General features: G+C 47.0%; 1 protein-coding gene across 1 annotated transcript in view; it reads left to right on the top strand.

Annotated features, from left to right (window-relative positions):
* The window catches only part of LOC129711368 (nuclear receptor ROR-beta-like), a 73,141-nt gene that overhangs the window by 39,697 nt on the left and 14,670 nt on the right, over positions 1-18,774 (top strand). The window contains exons 2-6 of the mRNA XM_055658982.1: positions 1,923-2,008; positions 12,555-12,696; positions 15,804-16,208; positions 17,246-17,367; positions 18,491-18,623. Coding sequence (XP_055514957.1) covers positions 1,923-2,008; positions 12,555-12,696; positions 15,804-16,208; positions 17,246-17,367; positions 18,491-18,623 — 888 coding nt within the window. The remainder of the gene's footprint in view (positions 1-1,922; positions 2,009-12,554; positions 12,697-15,803; positions 16,209-17,245; positions 17,368-18,490; positions 18,624-18,774) is intronic.

Genomic DNA, 18,774 nt, shown 5'->3' with positions numbered 1-18,774 from the left:
ATCCATGCCAAAAAGCGCCATAGGGATTCTTGTTTACTACGAGAATATGTATTTCGTGTTTGTGATCATATGGTCAGTTCCAAAGTCACGGACGTATTTCAGAAGATGGGCTGTGTGATTGCATTGAATGGAGTGTACAGCAAAATAAAAAGCGGGGTGTCAGGATTAAACTAAGCCTGCCATATGACCTGATGTCATGCATTGCTTCAGTAATTCACAAGGGAGATTTGTGTTTTTAGAACAAAACTTCCTCAGTTAAAAAATATATTTACTCTTGAAAACTTAAGAGTATTTTCTCACAAGCGACTCCAGTAGAAGTAATTTTAACCAAATCTGTGACGTTTGAATGTAAGTAACCATGGTTGATATCTTTGAGGCTTACAGTCTTCGGAAATTTTAAAAGAATTATCAGCGTGCAGGTTTTATCTTTTCATATTTCGTCTCATTAAAGGGAGCATTGTATCCTGCAACCTACTTTGTTTTCTACTTTTATAAACCAAAACATGTGCACATGATCTTTGAACGTAAGCCACTCCGACCTTCACAGAAGGCCACATTAGTAACGCAAAACCATGCAGATAGGGCATCTTGGTTGGTATGGATGTGTTGGGCCGAAGGGCCTGTTTCCGTCCTGTATGACTGAGCTATTTTGCTTGGTATTTAGTTTAGAGATACAGTGTGGAAACGTTCCCTTCGGCCCACCGGGTCCGCACCGACTAGTGTTCCCAGCACATTAACACAATCCTACACACACTAGGGACAATTTACATTTATACCAAGCCAATTAACCTACAAACCTATATGTCTTTGGAGTGTGGGAGGAAAATGAAGATTTTAGTGAAAACCCATGCAGGTCACGGGGAGAATGTATTGGAACAAGCTGCCAGTGGAGGTGTTTGTGGCAGGTACATGGATAGGAGTATTTGGAGGGATATAGGCCAAACGCAGGCAGGTGGGACATGTTGGTCGGTGTGGACAAGTTCGGCCGAAGGACCTGTTTCCAAGCTGTATGTCTCTGAATATGACTCCCTCTTGTTCAGGCTTGGTTCTGTATTTGGAGATACAGCGCGGAAACAAGCCCTTCGGCCCACCGAGACCACGTCGACCACAATCACCCGTACACTAATTCTATCTTACACTGGGGACAATTTACAGAAGCCAATTCACCTACAAACCTGCAGGTCTTTGGCGTGTGGGAGGAAACCAGAGCACCCGGGAAAACCCACGTGGTCCCGAAGAACGAACAAACTCTAAACAGGCAGCACTCATCGTCGGGGTTGAACCCAGGTCTCTGACGCCATGAGGCAGCAACTCTGTCGCTGCGCCACCGAGCCGCCCTGGATGTATTCCTGAAGATGGAAGAGTTAGTTTCTCCTGGTCTAGATTTTCACTCCCCTGGAAACTCACAGCTGGCATTTTCAGGTCATTCGTTAAATCTGAGAATATTTTTGGAGTGTTTGTCCAATGGAAATTGTCAAATGCAAGAGACTGTCAGGATGGCTTGTTCATAGGTTGCAGTGTTACTGTCCAGAATACCTTGCATGGTGAAGGTATATCAGGGCAGTTGTGCAGCGTTGCATTATTCTGCAAGTACAATCTGCACGTGACAAGGGTGCAGATAATGCAAATTTCATTTCCCATTTTCAGTTGTGGGGTAGTGGGCTTCATAACACGAGGCACACCATGGAACATACGTGTTGCAAATGAATTATGGCTCTGAATTGATAACTTAATAAATGCTCTGCTTAGTTATTGAACAATGGGAATACGCAGATAATATTGGCCTATGGTTTAATAGTTCTCCCCAGTGGGGGAGAACTCTTTTTCACAAATGTCTGCTTGTTTTTTGGGCTTAGATCACCTTTTGCCTGGACTGTGAAATCATTGTTTAATCTCTTATTGTTCCCCTCTCCACATTACAGCTCAAATCGAAGTGATACCATGCAAAATCTGTGGAGATAAATCTTCAGGGATTCACTATGGCGTCATCACTTGTGAAGGATGTAAAGTAAGTGAGATCACCAAAATTACTTAATTCCTTTCTCTATCTGGTGCTCTGCAGTGCGTTTGGTTTTTGGCGCCATTAATCTGGAAAAGGTGTGCAGTGAATATTTATGAGGACTTGGAGGTCTGAGGTAGAGACAGATGGAGGTTGGGCAGGCTAGGACTTTATTCCCTGGTTGCGGGAGGCTGAGGGGTGATCTTATAGAGGCGGGAAAGATTACCAGGGGAATAGATAGAGTAGACGCCCAGTCTTTTACTCGGGGGTAGGAGAATCAAGAACAAGAAGGCTTAGGTTTATTGTGAAAAAGGAACCATTTAACAGGAACCTAAATGGTAGCTTTTTCACTGATGATGGTGGGTTTATGGAACTGGCTGCCAGAGGAGGTTGTTGAGGCAGGTACTATAACAACATTTTAATAGATACTTGGATAGGTACATGGAAAGGAAAGGAAAGGGTTAGAGGGATGTGGGGGCAAATGGGACAAGGGGCAATTTGGTCAACATGGACTGTTTGGGCCGAAAGGCCTGTTTCCTGCTGTAATGACAGTGATTCAATCTTCTCATCACCCCTTCTCTTCCATCTATTGTACCTTCACGAGCGTGGAGCCATTCTATTTAAACACTTAAAATCGGATCATAAAATATAGTAATTGAACCTCCACTAACTTTACAAAGCAGATTTAATTGGGGTCAATGCATGTATCCTTTTCCATAATTGCATTCTCAAATGATCAGCCACGCCCCACTTACAAATCTACTATAATTTAAATTGTGTACAAATACAATTCTCTCAACCTTTCCTTGTGCCATTGGTAGTAATCTTCAATTTATATTCTTAAGTTATAGATGACTAGAAAGTTATTTCTGATTTGCACCTTAACACTGCTCAAAATTAAAAGAGTCATTATTAGATTTTATTTTCCTTAATATTCCCTATTCTAATGTAAAAGTCCCCAATTCATTTTCTCTTCACTAATGCATCTCATTCCTAATTTTACCGTAGCTAATTCCTTTTAGACTCGAGAATTTGATATCCTTCCTAAAATAGGTTGCGCAACGGAGCATAGCTTTGGAATGGTGACCTAGATAAAGGCTTGCATTTAGCATTTGTATTCTACCCAAGAGCGGCACTATGGTGCAGCTGGTAGAGCTGCTGTCTCGCAGTGCCGTAGACCCAGTTCGATACCGACTTTAAATGCTGTGCACAGAGTTTGCTCGCTCTCCCTGTGACTGCGTGGGTTTTCTCCGGGTACTCCGGGTTCCACACACACTCCACACACACTCCAGAGCTTGTAGCTCTGCAAATTGTCCCTGGTGTGTAGGATGGAACTAGTGTACTAGGGGGAGATCGCTGGTGGGCTCGGACTTGGTGGGCCAAGGGGGATTGTTTCCACGCTACATCTGTAAATGAAACTCTCCGATTCCTGCGTCTCTTCTGTTATAAGTTTTACTGACATGCCAGGCACATTGTTACTGTGTGCTGCTTGCGAGGACATTGGAGGTCATGAGCGAGGTAGGAGATGGGAAAGGCAGGGTGGTCTCAGCTCCACTGAACAAAAGAGAATCCCCTCTTCAGGTGGACCTTCTTAGAGATGAAGATCAACCTGGAACACTCTGGTATCATTGAGACATTATTCATCATCTATCTTCATCTGAAATACACAACCAACCTTTGACAAGAAACTTCATGTTGCAGTCATGAAGTTATACAGCATGAAAACAGGCCCTTTGGCCCAATTTGCCCGCTTCAACTAACATGTCCCTTCTACACCAGTCCCACCTACCTGCTTTTGATCCATATTCCTCTAAACCTGTCCTATCCATGTACTTGTCTAAATATTTCTTGAACATTGCCATCGTACCTGCCTCAACTACCTCCTCCAGCAGCTCGTTCCATATAATAATAATAATAATAATAATCTTATTTATATAGCACATTTTCAGTCAACTTGCATTGACCCCAAAGTGCTTCACATAATTACATTACATTTACACACAGGCAAAGGTGGGTGAAGTGTCTTGCCCCAAGGACACAACGACAGTATGCACTCCAAGCGGGATTCGAACCGGCTACCTTCCGGTCGCCAGCCAAACACTTAGCCCATTGCGCCATCTGTCGTCCAACTCACCACCCTTTGTGTGGAAAAGTTGTCCCTCTTAAATCATAACACCCTTATCTTAAACCCATATCCTCTGTAAAATCACTCCTTTGCTCCTGCCCTCCAAGGAATAGTCCTAGCATGCTCAACCTCTCAGGACCTCGAATCTTGGCAACATCCTCGTAAATCTTTATTTCCTTTCTAGCGTGACAACATAATTCCTTTAACATGGTGCCCAAAACTGCATGATACTCAATGCGGCCTCGCCAACATCTTGTACAACTATAACGTGACCTCCCAATGTCTATACTCAATAATCTGACTAGTGAGGGCCAATGTGCCAAAAGCCTTTTTTGACCGCCCCATCGCCTACCTGTGAAGTCACTTCCAACAAACTATGGTGCCTGTACTCCTAAATTATTCTGCTCGACTACACTGCCCAGAGCCCTACTGTTCACTGTATAGGTCCGGCCCATGACAGGAGTGCTTCCGAAATGCAACACCTCACATTTCACATCACTCATAGAATATGGAATAGTACAGGATGTGTAGGAAAGAACTGCAGATGATAGTTCAAATCGAAGATAGACGCAAAATGCTGGAGTAACTCAGCGGGCCAGGCAGCACCTCTGGAACGAAGGAATGGGTGACGTCTTGGGTCGAGACCCTTCTTCAGACGGATTCTTCTGACCTCCGTCAACTGTGACCTACATAGCTCCATTCCTTGAATATTCATGCGCCCATCTTCAGATTGGAGTTGGGGAGGGGGGAGAAAGCTGGAAGAGTGGTGGGGGCAGGACAAATCCTGGCAAGCCTTCTTCATTGTGTTTTATTTCAGACTTTCAACATCTGCAGTTTTCTCACAATATTCAGTAACAGAAACTACAGCAGCCAAAGCTGGCACAGGTTCAGAACATTGAGCAAGAATGTAGGCGGAGGTCTCAATTGAACTTGAAAGAAATTAGTTATTTTTAGCTGACATACTTCATGTATGTAATCAGAGCTACAAAATTCCTCAATGGTTATGTAAAGAACTCATTATTTCCAGCAGGTAAAAACAACACACGCCTTTTCCAATTGTCACCGACTATGTCAGTGACCCATTTGTAGATGTTCATCTTGACCTCTCTGTAAACCTCAGTCTATATCTTAATTGGCCCTTTCTTGTGTTTACCAATGATCCTAGTACTCACTAAATTGTGTAGGAAGGAACTGCGGATGCTGGTGTACACTTTAACTCCCCTTCCTATTCCCACACTGGCCTTTCTGTCCTGGGCTTCCCCCCCACTGTCAGAGTGAGGCACGATGCAAATTGGAGAAACGCCACCTCGTATATTGTCTGGGAAGCTTACAACCCAGCGGTATGAATATTGACCTCGCCAACTTCAAGTAACTCTTGCATCCCCTCTCTCCCCGTCCCACCACCACCCTAATCGCGTACTAGTTTCACTGTTGTTCCTCTTAGTTTCATGGTTAGTATCCCCTTGTTCCCCACACCCACCATTGTGGGCTCCATCGTTACTTGATCATCAGTGCTTTTTGCATACGTTTTATTCATTTGTCTATGTACCTTTTCATATCTCACATAGAAACATAGAAAATAGGTGCAGGAGTTGGCCCCATTTGGCCCTTCGAGCCAGCACCGCCGTTCATTTTGATCGTGGACGATTAGCCATCAGTAACCCGTGCCTGCCTTCTCCCCATATCCCTTGATCTCGTAGAGCTCTATCTAACTCTTTTAAATCCATCCAGTAAATTGGCCTCTACTGCCCTCTGTGGCAGAGAATTCCACAAATTCCCAACTCTCTGGGTGAAAATGTTTTTTCTTACCTCGGTTTTAAACGACATCCCCTTTATTCTTAGACTGTGGCCCCTGGTTCTGGACTCCCCCGACATTGGGAACATTTTTCTTGTATCTAGCTTGTCCAGCCCTTTTATAATTTTGTCTACTTCTGTAAGATAACCTCTCATCCTTCTAAATGCCAGTGAATACAAGCCCAGTCTTACCAATCTTTCCTCATTTGACAGTCTCGCCACCCCGGGGATTAACCTCGTGAACCTAGGCTGCACTGCCTCAATATCAAGGATGTCCTTCCTCAAATTAGGAGACCAAAACTGCACACAATACTCCAGGTGTGGTCTCACCAGTGCCCTGTACAATTGCAGAAGGACCTCTTTACTCCTATACTCAAATCCTCTCGTTATGAAGGCCTACATGCCATTACCTTTCTTCACTACCTGCTGTACCTGCATGTTTACTTACAGTGACTGGTGTACAAGGACACCCAGGCCTCGTTGCACTTCGCTTTTTCCTAATCTTGTTTCCTCCTCTCCTGACACTCAGTCTGCAGAAGGGTCTCGACCCAAAACGCCACATTCCTTTTCTCCAAAAAAATGCTGAATTACTCCAGCATTTTGTCTATATATTCACTAAGTTGTATCGGCTCTGAGTCTGGCAGCTTTTAATTTTCATGTCCTCCTCCTCCTAAATTAGAAATCTTTCCAGGAAGTTGCAATCCCCTCTCTCTGTAACTACTGCAGGTGAAAGGTGAGGAGTAGCAATGAGGATGCCTGGGATCAACTTATTTGCCAACTAGTCTGTTGGAACACATTGTCATATATAAATAATTTTAAACACCGTGCTGGAGTAACTCAGAGGGTCAGGCAGCATCCCTAGAGAACATGGACAGAGGGCACAGGTCTGTGAAGGGAATGGACTGATGACCTTTAAAGGGCCTGTCCCACTGTACGAGGTAATTCAAGAGTTCTCCCGAGTTTCCCCTGATTAGAACTCGGAGAATTACGGTAATAGCCGCTCGTAGGTACCCGGGGTTCTGTGGACATTTTTCAACATGTTGAAAAATCTTCATGAGTCTTCACGAGCTTACCGCGTTTCACGAGTACCTGCCGTTAGCTTTATGAGCCGTTAAGAGATGTCCTGAGCTCTGACGCACCCACTGCGTACATTCTACGTACTTACCATGAGTTTGATTTTTTTTTTAACTCTGGTGAGCGCTTGAATTACCTCATACAGTGGGACAGGCCCTCTAGGGTTAGGATCCTTCTTTTACAAAAAAGACGGGGGCACAACGGTGGAGTTGCTGCCATACAGCGCCAGAGACCAAGGTTTGATCCTAATTGCAATTGCTGTCTGTAGGGTGTTTGAATGTTCTCCCTGTGACTCCAGTTTCCACATTCTAAAGACATACAGATTTGTAGGTTAATTGGCTTCAGCGCATGTGAACCTCTGTCTCACCTGGAAGGACTGCTGGGTCCGTTGGATGGAGGTGAAGGAGGAGGTATCGAGACTTGCCAGGATTTGTCCCACCCTCTCCTCTATTCCAGCTTTCTCTCCCTTACTGAAGAAAGGTCCCGACCCGAAACGTCACCTACCCTTCTCCCCACCCCCCCCATGGTTGCTGCCCGGCCCACTGAGCTACTCCAGCACGTTGGGTCTTTTTTTGTAAACCAGCATCTGAAGTTCTGCATGTCTACCATAAATATAGTTATGATATATGTGTAAGAGACATGTATACGAAAGCAAAATGTAGCGGATGCCAGTAATCTGGAATAAAAACTGAAAGTAGATGAAGTAGCAACTGGTTATCTGCAGATCATCACGTCTGCTGAGAATATCTAACAGTTTACGTTTCCATTTCTGCAATTTTCATATGCGTGTCAAGAGTCATTTTCAGCTTTTTCGTAATAGGAAATTCTCTGCAAAAGGATTCTTCTAAAAATAGATCCTTTATTGAAATAAATGAACTGGCTTAATGCCAAAACTATTGCAAAATAATGAGCTACTGTTTTCAATGCATCGTTGTTTTTCCTCAAAGCATAAAACGCGTAAATGTTCAGTTTCCTTCAGAGAAATAGTAATAAAGCACTTTAAACAACTGCAGTTGCCACAAAGTGCTGTACATGAGAACTCATGGACAAGAAGTTATTACAAACCATTAAAAACCGTAAAACAAAGGACTATAAAACAGTAAAAATTAAAAGACATTAAAAGCACTAAAAACAGGAGCAATGTCTCAGCCAGTGTCGAAAGCCAGAGAATAAAAATGAGGTTTTAGGGTGGATTTGAAAATGGACAGTGAGGGGGCCTGTCTGGCGATAGGGCTTTATACAGCACGGCCCGAGCTAACCTGAAGAGAGGCATCAGAGAGGCCAAATCAAACTACAGGAGGAAGATAGAGGACCACCTGGACAGTAATAACAGCAGGCAGGTGTGGCAGGGGATCCAGTATCTCACCAACGATAAGATCAACCTTGGAGCTGTTGAAGGTGATGCCTCATTGGCAGAGGAGCTGAACCACTTCTTTGCTCGCTTTGAAGTGGAGCCACTCGAGACAGCCACATCACAGCACATGGTCCACAGCAGCCTAACCCTCAAGATAGAGGAGCATGAGGTGAGGCGCACGCTGCGGGCCATCAATCCAAGGAAGGCTACTGGACCCGACGGCGTCTCTGGACGCGTGTTGAAGGACTGTGCAGACCAGCTGGCTGGAGTCTGTACGAGGATTTTCAACCAGTCTCTGGCCCAGTCCACTGTTCCACCCTGTCTGAAGTCCTCCACCATAGTCCCCTTGCCCAAAAAAACCCACATTTCCAGCCTCAACGACTACCGGCCAGTCGCACTCACACCAGTGGTGATGAAGTGTTTTGAAAAACTGGTCCGGGGTCATATCACATCACTCCTGCCCCGAAGCTTTGACCCCCACCAGTTTGCGTACAGAGTGAATGGATCTACAGAGGACGCTGTAGCCACAGGTCTCCATGCTGCACTGTCCCACCTGGAGCAGCAGGGGAGCTACGTGCGGATGCTCTTTGTGGACTACAGCTCTGCTTTTAATACCATCCTTCCCCACAAACTGGTGGACAAACTGGGGGACTTGGGACTTCCACACTCCACCTGTACGTGGATAAATAGCTTCCTGTCGGGTCGCAGTCAGAGATTCAGAGTGGGCCATCATACATCCACGGCCCTCCGCCTCAGTACCGGCTCTCCACAGGGCTGCGTACTGAGCCCCCTGCTCTACACCATCTACACACATGACTGCACCCCCGCCCACCACAGCAACACCATTGTCAAATTTGCGGATGACACTACGGTGGTGGGACTCATCTCCGGGGGGGACGAGTACGCCTACCGGGATGAAGCGGAGCAGCTGACAGTGTGGTGTGAAGAAAATAACCTGTTCTTCAACACCTTAAAGACAAAGGAAATAATAATAGACTTCAGGAAGAATAAAACGGACATGGTACCATTGACTATCAGAGGGGACTGTGTGGAGAGGGTGGCGGATTTCCGCTTCCTGGGAATCCATATTGAGGAGGACTTGACGTGGAGTGTGAACACCACTGCGCTGCTGAAAAAGGTCCAGCAGAGACTGCACTTCCTGAGGGTGCTCAGGAAGAATAACATCACTCAGAGACTGCTGCTGTCCTTTTATCGGTGCTCCATTGAGAGCATACTAACATACTGTGTATGTGTGTGGTACACCAGCTGCACAGCGGCACAGAGGAAAGCGCTCCAGAGGGCCATTGACAACGCCCAGAGGATTGTCGGCTACCCTCTCCTTACCTTGGAGGACTTACACAGTTCCCGCTGCATCAAAAAATCCCAGAGTATCATAAAGGACATTTCCCACCCCGGACACTCCCTGTTTGAACTGTTGCCGTCAGGCAGACGGTACAGATCTACAAGGACAAGGACGAACAGACTAAAAACAGTTTTTACCCCACTGCTATAAAAGCACTAAATGTAGCGGCCAAGGAACGCAGGGGCGATACAGACTAAGGGACTGTGGTACACTGTGAAATCGACAGAAGGATGGAGGGTTGGGTGTTTATGCGTGCTATTAAACTAGATAAACAAATGTGTTATTTCGTGATATTTATTTTAGTTGTTTATCTTTTAATATTTTTACTTGTATGTATCGTTAGCTTTTAGAAATGTTTGAATGGTGCACTGACTGGCTGACATTTTTAAATTTTGTTGTACATGTTCATGTTACAATGACAATAAAGAAACTATTCTATTCTATTCTGATGTGCAACGGCAAGGTGTTCCAGAGTGCCGGAGCAGCAACAGAAAAGGCTCTATCCCCTCTGAGCTTCCGCTTAGACCTTGGTACCTCAAGGAGCAGCTGATCAGCTGACCTGAGGCACCGGGCAGGAGCGTATGGGTGGAGCAGCTCAGAGAGGTAAGGCGGGGCGAGCCCATTCAACGTTTTAAAAACAAATAAAAGAATTTTAAAATGAACTCGAAAGTGCACTTGGAGCCAGTGAAGGGAGGCCAAAATTGGCGTAATGTGCTCCCTCTTTCGAGTTCCGATTAAGAGGCGAGCGGCAGCATTTTGAACCAGCTGGAGACGAGCCAATGAAGCTCGTGCGACTCCAGAGTAGAGTGCGTTACAGTAATCCAGCCAAGATGAAATAAAGGCATGGATTACCGTTTCAAAATGCTGCCGCTCGAGAATGGGCTGCACCTTTGCCAGCTTCCTTAGGTGAAAGAAGCTGGACTTAACCACCGCGCCTATTTGTTTATCTAGTTTAAAATCACCGTCCATCGTAAAACCCAGGTTTAAAACTGTTGGCTTTACGGACAATGCCAGTGGACCCAAGTCAACAAAAGGAGGTTCACGGCAGCCATTAGGGCCAAACAAAATCTCCTCTGTCTTTTTTTCATTAAGTCCCAGAAAGTTTAAGGCCATCCAGGACTTAATGTCCTCAAGACAAGACAGAAGTGATTTTAGAGAATAGTCGTCTTCCTTCCTGAGTGGCATATATAACTGGCTATCATCTGCGTAAAAGTGAAAGGAGATGCCATGCCTTCTTAAAATTGAGCCCAGAGGAAGTAGGTATAGAGAGAAGAGCAGGGGCCCTAAAATTGAGCCCTGTGGAACCCCATATGCCATGGGAGCGGAGGAGGATTCAAAGTCAGCAAGGCTTACAGTGTGGAAATAGGCCCTACAGCCCACCAAACGTGCTCACCGGCGATCCCCGTACACTAATCATCCTCCACACACTAGGCTGCCTACAAACCTGTACGTCTTTGGAGTGCGGGAGGAAACCGGAGCACCCGGAGAAAACCCACACAGATCCTGAGGAGAATGTACAAAGTCCGTGCAGACAGCACCCATAGTTAGGATGGAACCTAGGTCTCTGGTGCTGCAAGGTAGCAACTCTACAGCTGTGCCACCCTAAACCACCTGGTAAATGAGAACACCACAGAACAACTGGTGAAGCCCCCTCATGGAGCCGAATATCCAAGATCCATTCCACTTAATGCTGGGTTAGTGAGTTTCAACTGTGGTCCCAAGCAGTGCTATTTCTCGACAACACGGTGGCACAGCGGTAGAGTTAAGGGCCTGTCCCACGAGCATGCGACTCTATGCGGCAAGCGCGACCTAATGTGGTCGCTTGAGCTGTACGGCCTCGCGGGGCCGATCCCACTTCGATCGCCGGAGCCGTATGGAGTTACACGGAGGTGACCCCGACATCGCGCTGGGCTCCGAAAAAGTGACTGTTCAAAAATTCCGTGCGGCAACGGCCTGTCGGCCCGCAGCCGCCTCGACGCCGCACGCACTGCCTCGACGGGCGTGCACAGTGCCTCGACGCAGTAGGCAGCGTCTTGACGCTGTACGTCCCGTGCGAACTTCCCGCGGACTTCGCTCGAACTTCACGTCACGCACTCGACCTCCGCGTGGCCCCCGCTTCCGGTTTGGTCGCGCTCGCCGCATGCAGGTGCGTGCTGGTGGGACCGGCCCTGTACGGGGATCACTCGACCTCCGCGCAGCCCCCGCTTCCGGTTTGGTTGCTCTTGCCGCATGCAGGTCGCATGCTCGTGGGACAGGCCCTTTACTGCCTTGCAGCGCCAGAGACCCGGCTTCGATCCTGACTACGGTGATCGTCTGTACAGAGTTTTAACATTCTCCCCATGACCTGCTTGGGTTTTCTCCAAGATCTTTGGTTTCCTCCCACGCTCAAGTCGTCCAGGTTTGTATTGACTTGGTATAAATGTAAAATTGTCTCTAGTGTAGGGAAGTATTAATGTGTGGGGAACAGCTGGTTGGTGTGGACTCGGTGGGCCGAAGGCCTGTTTCCGCCCTGTATCTTTAAACTAAATTTCTAGGTCTTGAGCTCAGAGCCTGCGGAAGTGTTGCGTGTGTAACCCCAAATTATAACTAGATGGGTGGGAAGGAACTGGTTTAAACTAAAGATAGACACAAAAAGCTGGGAGTAACTCAGCGGGTCAGGCAGCATCTCTGGAGAAAAGGAATAGGTGACTTTTCGGGTAAAAAAAAAAAGGGTCACGACCCGAAACGTCGCCTATTCCTTTCCTCCAGAGATTCTGCCTGACCCGCTGAGTTACTCCCAGCTTTTTGTGTCTTTCTTTGACACTGAAACTGACTGGCTCCTAAACTTATTTTTAACCCGAACCAGGGTTTCTTCCGAAGGAGCCAACAGAATAACGCCGCGTATTCCTGCCCGCGCACGAGGAATTGCCTCATCGACCGAACGAACCGTAACAGGTGCCAGCACTGCCGCCTGCAGAAGTGTCTCACACTGGGGATGTCACGTGATGGTAAGGCAGCTGCCAACTGGTTTAACCATCTGCATTGTTTTTGCTGCAAATCACATCATGCCAAATAAAAAATGTCATTACATTTTTATTTAATTTTTTTTCATAGTATACAAGGGAATCGCAAGGACCAAAAGGCACCCTAGTCTCCCCTCTCCCATCAAGGTGAATGGGACAAATTCGGGGAGTTTTTCCCAGCTGTTTTATATGGAATCAGAGTGGGCTGAACTACTATCTACCTCATTTTGGGCTTCCTGGCACACTAAATGTCATTCAATTATCATGTATCTATCCACTGTAATGGCCAGATTGTAATCATGCATTGTCTTTCTGTCGACTGGATACCATGCAACAAAAGCTTTTTACTGTACCTCAGTCCACAGGAGGTAGTTTGGGAGGCTGGGTACACTGAAAGGCTTTTCGTGTTAAAAACAATGCATGATTGGACATGTACATGGATAGGGGCAGGGGTATAGATTTTATAGGTCATTTTTTGCGCAAAGGGTATATGGACGAGCTGCCAGTGAAGGCGTGAGGGGATCCGGGTAGCTGGGACTTTGGAGGGTTGGCAAACATAGCAGTGTGGTGCGATAGTTCGGTGTGGGGCCTGTTTCAACACGGTTTCCACACTGATATGCCACCCTCAAAGACTCGAGGGTTCGATCCTGACCACGGGTGCTGTCTGTACGGAGTTTAGTTTGTAAGTTCACCCTGTGATCCCCGCACGCTAACACTATCCTACACACACCCGGGATCATTTACATTTATACCCAGATCTACCAGTGGGGAGGAAATCCTCCCCACACTGGTATGTAGGTTAATTGGCTGGGTCGAACCCGAGTCAAATGTACAGTTATCCGGCCAACAAAGTGTACCCGGGTGCCTAGGATACCCTCTGTTATCCATGTACATGTCCAATTGTTTTTGCGGGGATATCCCGCTGGTCTGTAAAAGACGTTCATACCCCCATCTACCCCGAGTTACCCTCTGATCCTATTAAATCTCCCTTCACCTTGAACCTATTTGGTATCCCTTCTCTATAAGATCGCATCTACCCGATCCCTCATGATTTGGTATACTTCTATAAGATCGCCTCCCCTCATCCTCCTACGCTTCATGGAATAGAGACCCAGCCTACGCAACCTCTCCCTATAGCTTACACCCTCTAGTCCTGGCAACATCCTCGTAAATCTTTTCTGAACCCTTTCAAGCTTGGCAATATCTTTCCTATAACAGGTGCCCAGAACTGAACACAATATTCTCAATGCAGTCTCACCAACATTTTATACAACCGCAACTTAACTTCCCAACCTCTGCACTCAATACTGTGGCTGATGAAGGCCAATGTGCCAAAAGCCTTTTTCACCACCATATCTTACTGCGCCTCGACTTTCAAGGAACGATGCACTTGTATTCCTACATCCCTCTGCTCTACAACACTCCCCAGAGACCTACCATTTACTGTGTAGGTCCTGCCCTTGTTTGATGTCCCAAAATGCAACACCTCACACTTCTCTGTATTAAATTCCATCCACCATTCCTCCGCCCACCTGGCCAATCGATCCAGATCCTGCTGCTATCGTTCACAACCATCTTCACTATCTGCAAAACCACTAACTTTTGTACCATCAGCAAACTTGCTAATCTAAGTCATTGATGTAGATGACAAACAGTAACGAGCCCAGCACCGACCCCGGGAGACACCCCTAGTCACAGGCCTCCAGTCTGAGAAGCAACATTCCACCATCACCCTCTGCTTCCTTCAATGGAGCCAATTTGCTATCCATTCAGCTATCTCTTCTTGGATCCCATGCGATCTAACCTTCCAGAGCAGCCTACCATGCGGCACCTTGTCGAACGCCTTACCAAAGCCCATTAACACAACATCTACAGCTCTGCCTTCATCAACCTTTTTGCTCACATCTTCAAAAAAATCGATCACATTTGTGAGACACGACCTTCCATGTACAAAGCCATGTTGACTGTCCCTAATCAGCCATTGCCCATCCAAATGCCTGTGTATCCTATCCCTCGGAATACTCTCCAGTCACTAACCAACTACAGATGTTAAGCTCACCGGTCTATAGTTCCCTGCAGCCCATCTTAAAAAGGGGTACAACATTTGCCACCCTCCAATCCTCTGGCACCTCTCCTGTATTCAACGACAACTCATAAATTTCAACCAGGGCTCCTGCAATTTCCTCTCTAGTTTCCCGCAATGCCCTCATATATCTGAGCAGGCCCTGGAGATTTGTCTACCTTCAAACACGACAGTACCTTCAGTACTTCCTCGACGGTGACCCTGACTGCTCTCATGACACTTCCAGTAACTGCTCCAATTTCCTCTGTCCTACTGTCTTTCTCCTCTATAAATACAGAGGTGACCGCTTTGATTCCTGAGAGGTCCCACTCTCTCTTTAGTTACCCTTTTCCCCCTAATGTACTTATAAAATCTTTTGGGATTGTCTTTTATGCTACCCGCCAGAGCTATCTCCTAGCTCCTTTTTGTCCTTCTGATCTTTTTTAGTTTGCACCTTAGTTCCCGAAACTCCTCCAGGGATGCACTTGGTCCCAGCTGCCTCCACCTGTCCCATGCATCCTCCTTGTTTTTGACTAACGTCACAATTTCCCTCGTCAGCCACTTTCTTCCGTTTGCCTGCTTTGCCCTTCACTCTAACGGGGAAAGTACACATCCTGAGCTCTCTTCAGTCCACTTTTAAAAACCTCCCACTTGGCCGATGTTCCTTTCCTCTCGAATAACCTGCTCCAGTCACCTTCAGCGAGACCTTATCTCATGCCCTCAAAGTTGGCCTTACCCCAGTTAAGCATTTTAACATGTGGACCCTCTCCCTCCCGATCCATAACTATCTTAAACCTAATTGAACCGTGGTCACTTGTCCCAAAAGGCTCCTCCACACACACTTCATTAACTTGCCCTTCCCAATTTCCCAATACTAGATCCAGCATTGCCCTCTCATGTGTGGGGGCCTCCACATACTGTTTAATACTGGCGCTGTAAGTCAGCAACTCTACCGTTGCGCCACCGTGCTGCCCTGCGCCCACGGTGATTGAGCGGTCACTAGCAAGGATTTTTTTCTCCTTTTCCGCAGCTGTGAAGTTTGGCCGGATGTCCAAAAAGCAGCGGGACAGTCTGTACGCGGAGGTGCAGAAGCATCAGCAACACCAGGAGCAGATGGCAATGAAGGAGGATGCGGATGGTCTGGTGCGGGGCTATCCTGACAGCGGCCTGGGAGACCTGGACGACATCAGCAGCACCTTCTCGGACGGTCTGCTCCTTGACTTTCCCCTCACTCCCGATGGCGGAAACAGCTTTTATAACTTTGACACCTCGGCCTCAGCTGAAAGATCACCAGACCAGTCGGCCATGGACGTCAATGACATTAAATACATCAAGCAGGAGCCCATCTATGAAATCATGCTGGAGCCCAGCTTGTTCCCCTATCCCTCTCCAGAGAACAGTCAGCTCGCCATTGAGGTTTCCATGGCGGAGATAGGTATGTATACTGCCTCAGTGGATCAGTGTGTGCCCTGTCATTTTACATGTTCTCCACCTGAATGCCGCATAATTAAGGATGAGGAAGCTGTTCGGCTGCGTTGTGTTCCTCAGTACAAATGACATCCCAAGACTATTCCCTCCATCATAAGCATTTCCCCTTCAAGACGGTCAGAACATACTTGGTGATTGTAGTTTTGCTTCCATACTTGTGCATCTTTCAAACAGTGTGAATGAGAGTGACAGAGATTAAATCTCACACGGGTTTGTATCTGACGTCATAGTGAAGCCACGTGGAAATGGGTCCTTCGGCCCAACTTGCCCACACCAGCCATCGGGTCCCATCTACAATAGCCCCACCATTGATGACAAAAAAGCAAAATGCCCAAACCTCCGTGTTAAGCAAAAGGAGAACTCTGAGAACTTTTGCCTTTGGCATTTAACCACTCACCCACCCAAACACCCACCCACCCACTCACCCACCCACACACTCACCCACCCAAACACCCACCCACACACTCACCCACCCAAACACCCACCCACCCAACCAAACACCCACTCACCCACCCAAACATCCACCCACCCACTCATCCACCCACCCACTCATCCACCACTCACCCACCCAAACACCCACCCACCCACCCACTCACAACCCACCCACTCACTCACACCCATTTACCACTCACTCACCCACTCACCCACTCACTCACCCACACACTCACACACTCACCCACACACACACTCACCCACACACACACTCACCCACCCAAACACCCACCCACTCACTCACCCACACACTCACTCACCCACACACTCACTCACTAACCCACCCACCCACGTGCAAATCAAATCCAACCAGTGGAAGTGGATGGACATTTTGCCACAACAGAAACTGATCGGTTTTGCAAGAAATAGTAACGAGAGGCCAGACAATGACCTTGCTTTTTCTCGGCAGAGGGAATGGGATCCGTAGGATAAAATGTCATGAACTTGGCAGCCTACGGACCACTCTAAGTCCTGCTTCCTCATCTCCTCCAGATCGAATATCACAGAACGTGGTGGAGTCCCATCTCGAGACTTGCCAGTACACCGTGGAGGAGCTGAAGCAGCTGGCCTGGCAATTGTACACACAGGAGGAGATAAGAAACTTTCAAAATAAGGTACAATTTCAAGAGACCTTGCGGCACAAAAAATCAACTGAGGCAAACAATTCCTAAGAACCGATTTGTAGACAAGATCTCCATCTTGGTTATTTCAAATTATCTCAGTCATTCAGCGTGGAAACAGGCCGTTCGGCCCAACTTGCACACACCGCCCAACATGTCCCATATACACTAGTCCTACCTCTCTGCCTCCTGCTAAACCTGTCCTATCCATGTACCTGTCTAAATGTTTCTTAACTGTTGAGATAGTACCTACTGCAACTACCTCTTCTGGATGCTCGTTCCATATATCTATTCCTCTCATGGTTTTTGTGAACCTCTATAAGATCACCCCTCATCCTCCTACATGCCAACAAATAGTCTCTTCCCCCCCTCACCATACTCTGGGCAGGGGTAGTATACAACGCAGAGATTTTCACTTTACCTCAATACTCGTATCAATAATAACCCTACATTAAACCAAGGATCATTCTGATCATAACATTGAATGACAAAGCAGAAGCAAGTGGCCAGAAGTGCCAACTCTTGCTTCTATTTCTTATGATGGCTTCTATTGAAAAGGCGTTGAATATTTTCATGCTACTCAAAATGGTTCCCAATACTGGAATTGAACATACAGGCCCTTAGTTCCTAAGACAGACACCAAATGCTTGAGTAACTCAGCGGGTTAGGCAGCATCTCTAGAGAACATGGATAGGTGATGTTTTGGGGCGAGGCCTTTTATCACACCCGGGTCTTGAAACATCACATTCCATATCTCCAGAGACGCTGCCCGACCCGCTAAGTTACTCCTGCATTTTGTGTCTATCTTCAGTGTAAACCAGCATCTGCAGTTCCTCTTACACACCTGTTCACCACAAGTTCTATGATATCCCACACTTTCCTCACCCACACCCAACACACTAGGGCCAAATTACAAAGGCCAGTTGGCCTGCAAACCCACACGTCCTGAGAATATGAAACCGGAGGAAACGCATAGAGCCACAGTGAGAACGTGCAAACTCCACACAGGCAACGCCCGATGTCTGGATCGAACCCGGTTCTTGAACTGTATCTGCAGAATGGGGAAAGGTGATGTCTTTTGTACCATCCATTCACTTTGACCCTTTGTTGTAAACAGTCGTGTGAGGCCATGTGGCAGCAGTGTGCGATCCAAGTCACCGATGCAATTCAGTACGTGGTGGAGTTTGCCAAGAGGATCAGCGGTTTCATGGACCTGTGTCAGAACGATCAGATCATCCTCCTTAAAGCAGGTAGATACTAAACCCACTCCATCACTCTTAAGAAGCTGGTAACATGGGCACCTCCGCAGAATCATTGAAGTCCCAGTGTACAAAGCTAATGGCATGTTGGGCTTCATAACGAGAGGATTTGAGTATCGGAGCAAAGAGGTCCTTCTACAGT

Source organism: Leucoraja erinacea, chromosome 29, assembly GCF_028641065.1.
Source record: "Leucoraja erinacea ecotype New England chromosome 29, Leri_hhj_1, whole genome shotgun sequence".
Lineage (NCBI taxonomy): Eukaryota > Metazoa > Chordata > Chondrichthyes > Rajiformes > Rajidae > Leucoraja > Leucoraja erinaceus.
Note: the sequence above shows the minus strand (reverse complement) of the source record. Positions and strands in the feature narration are given on the sequence as shown.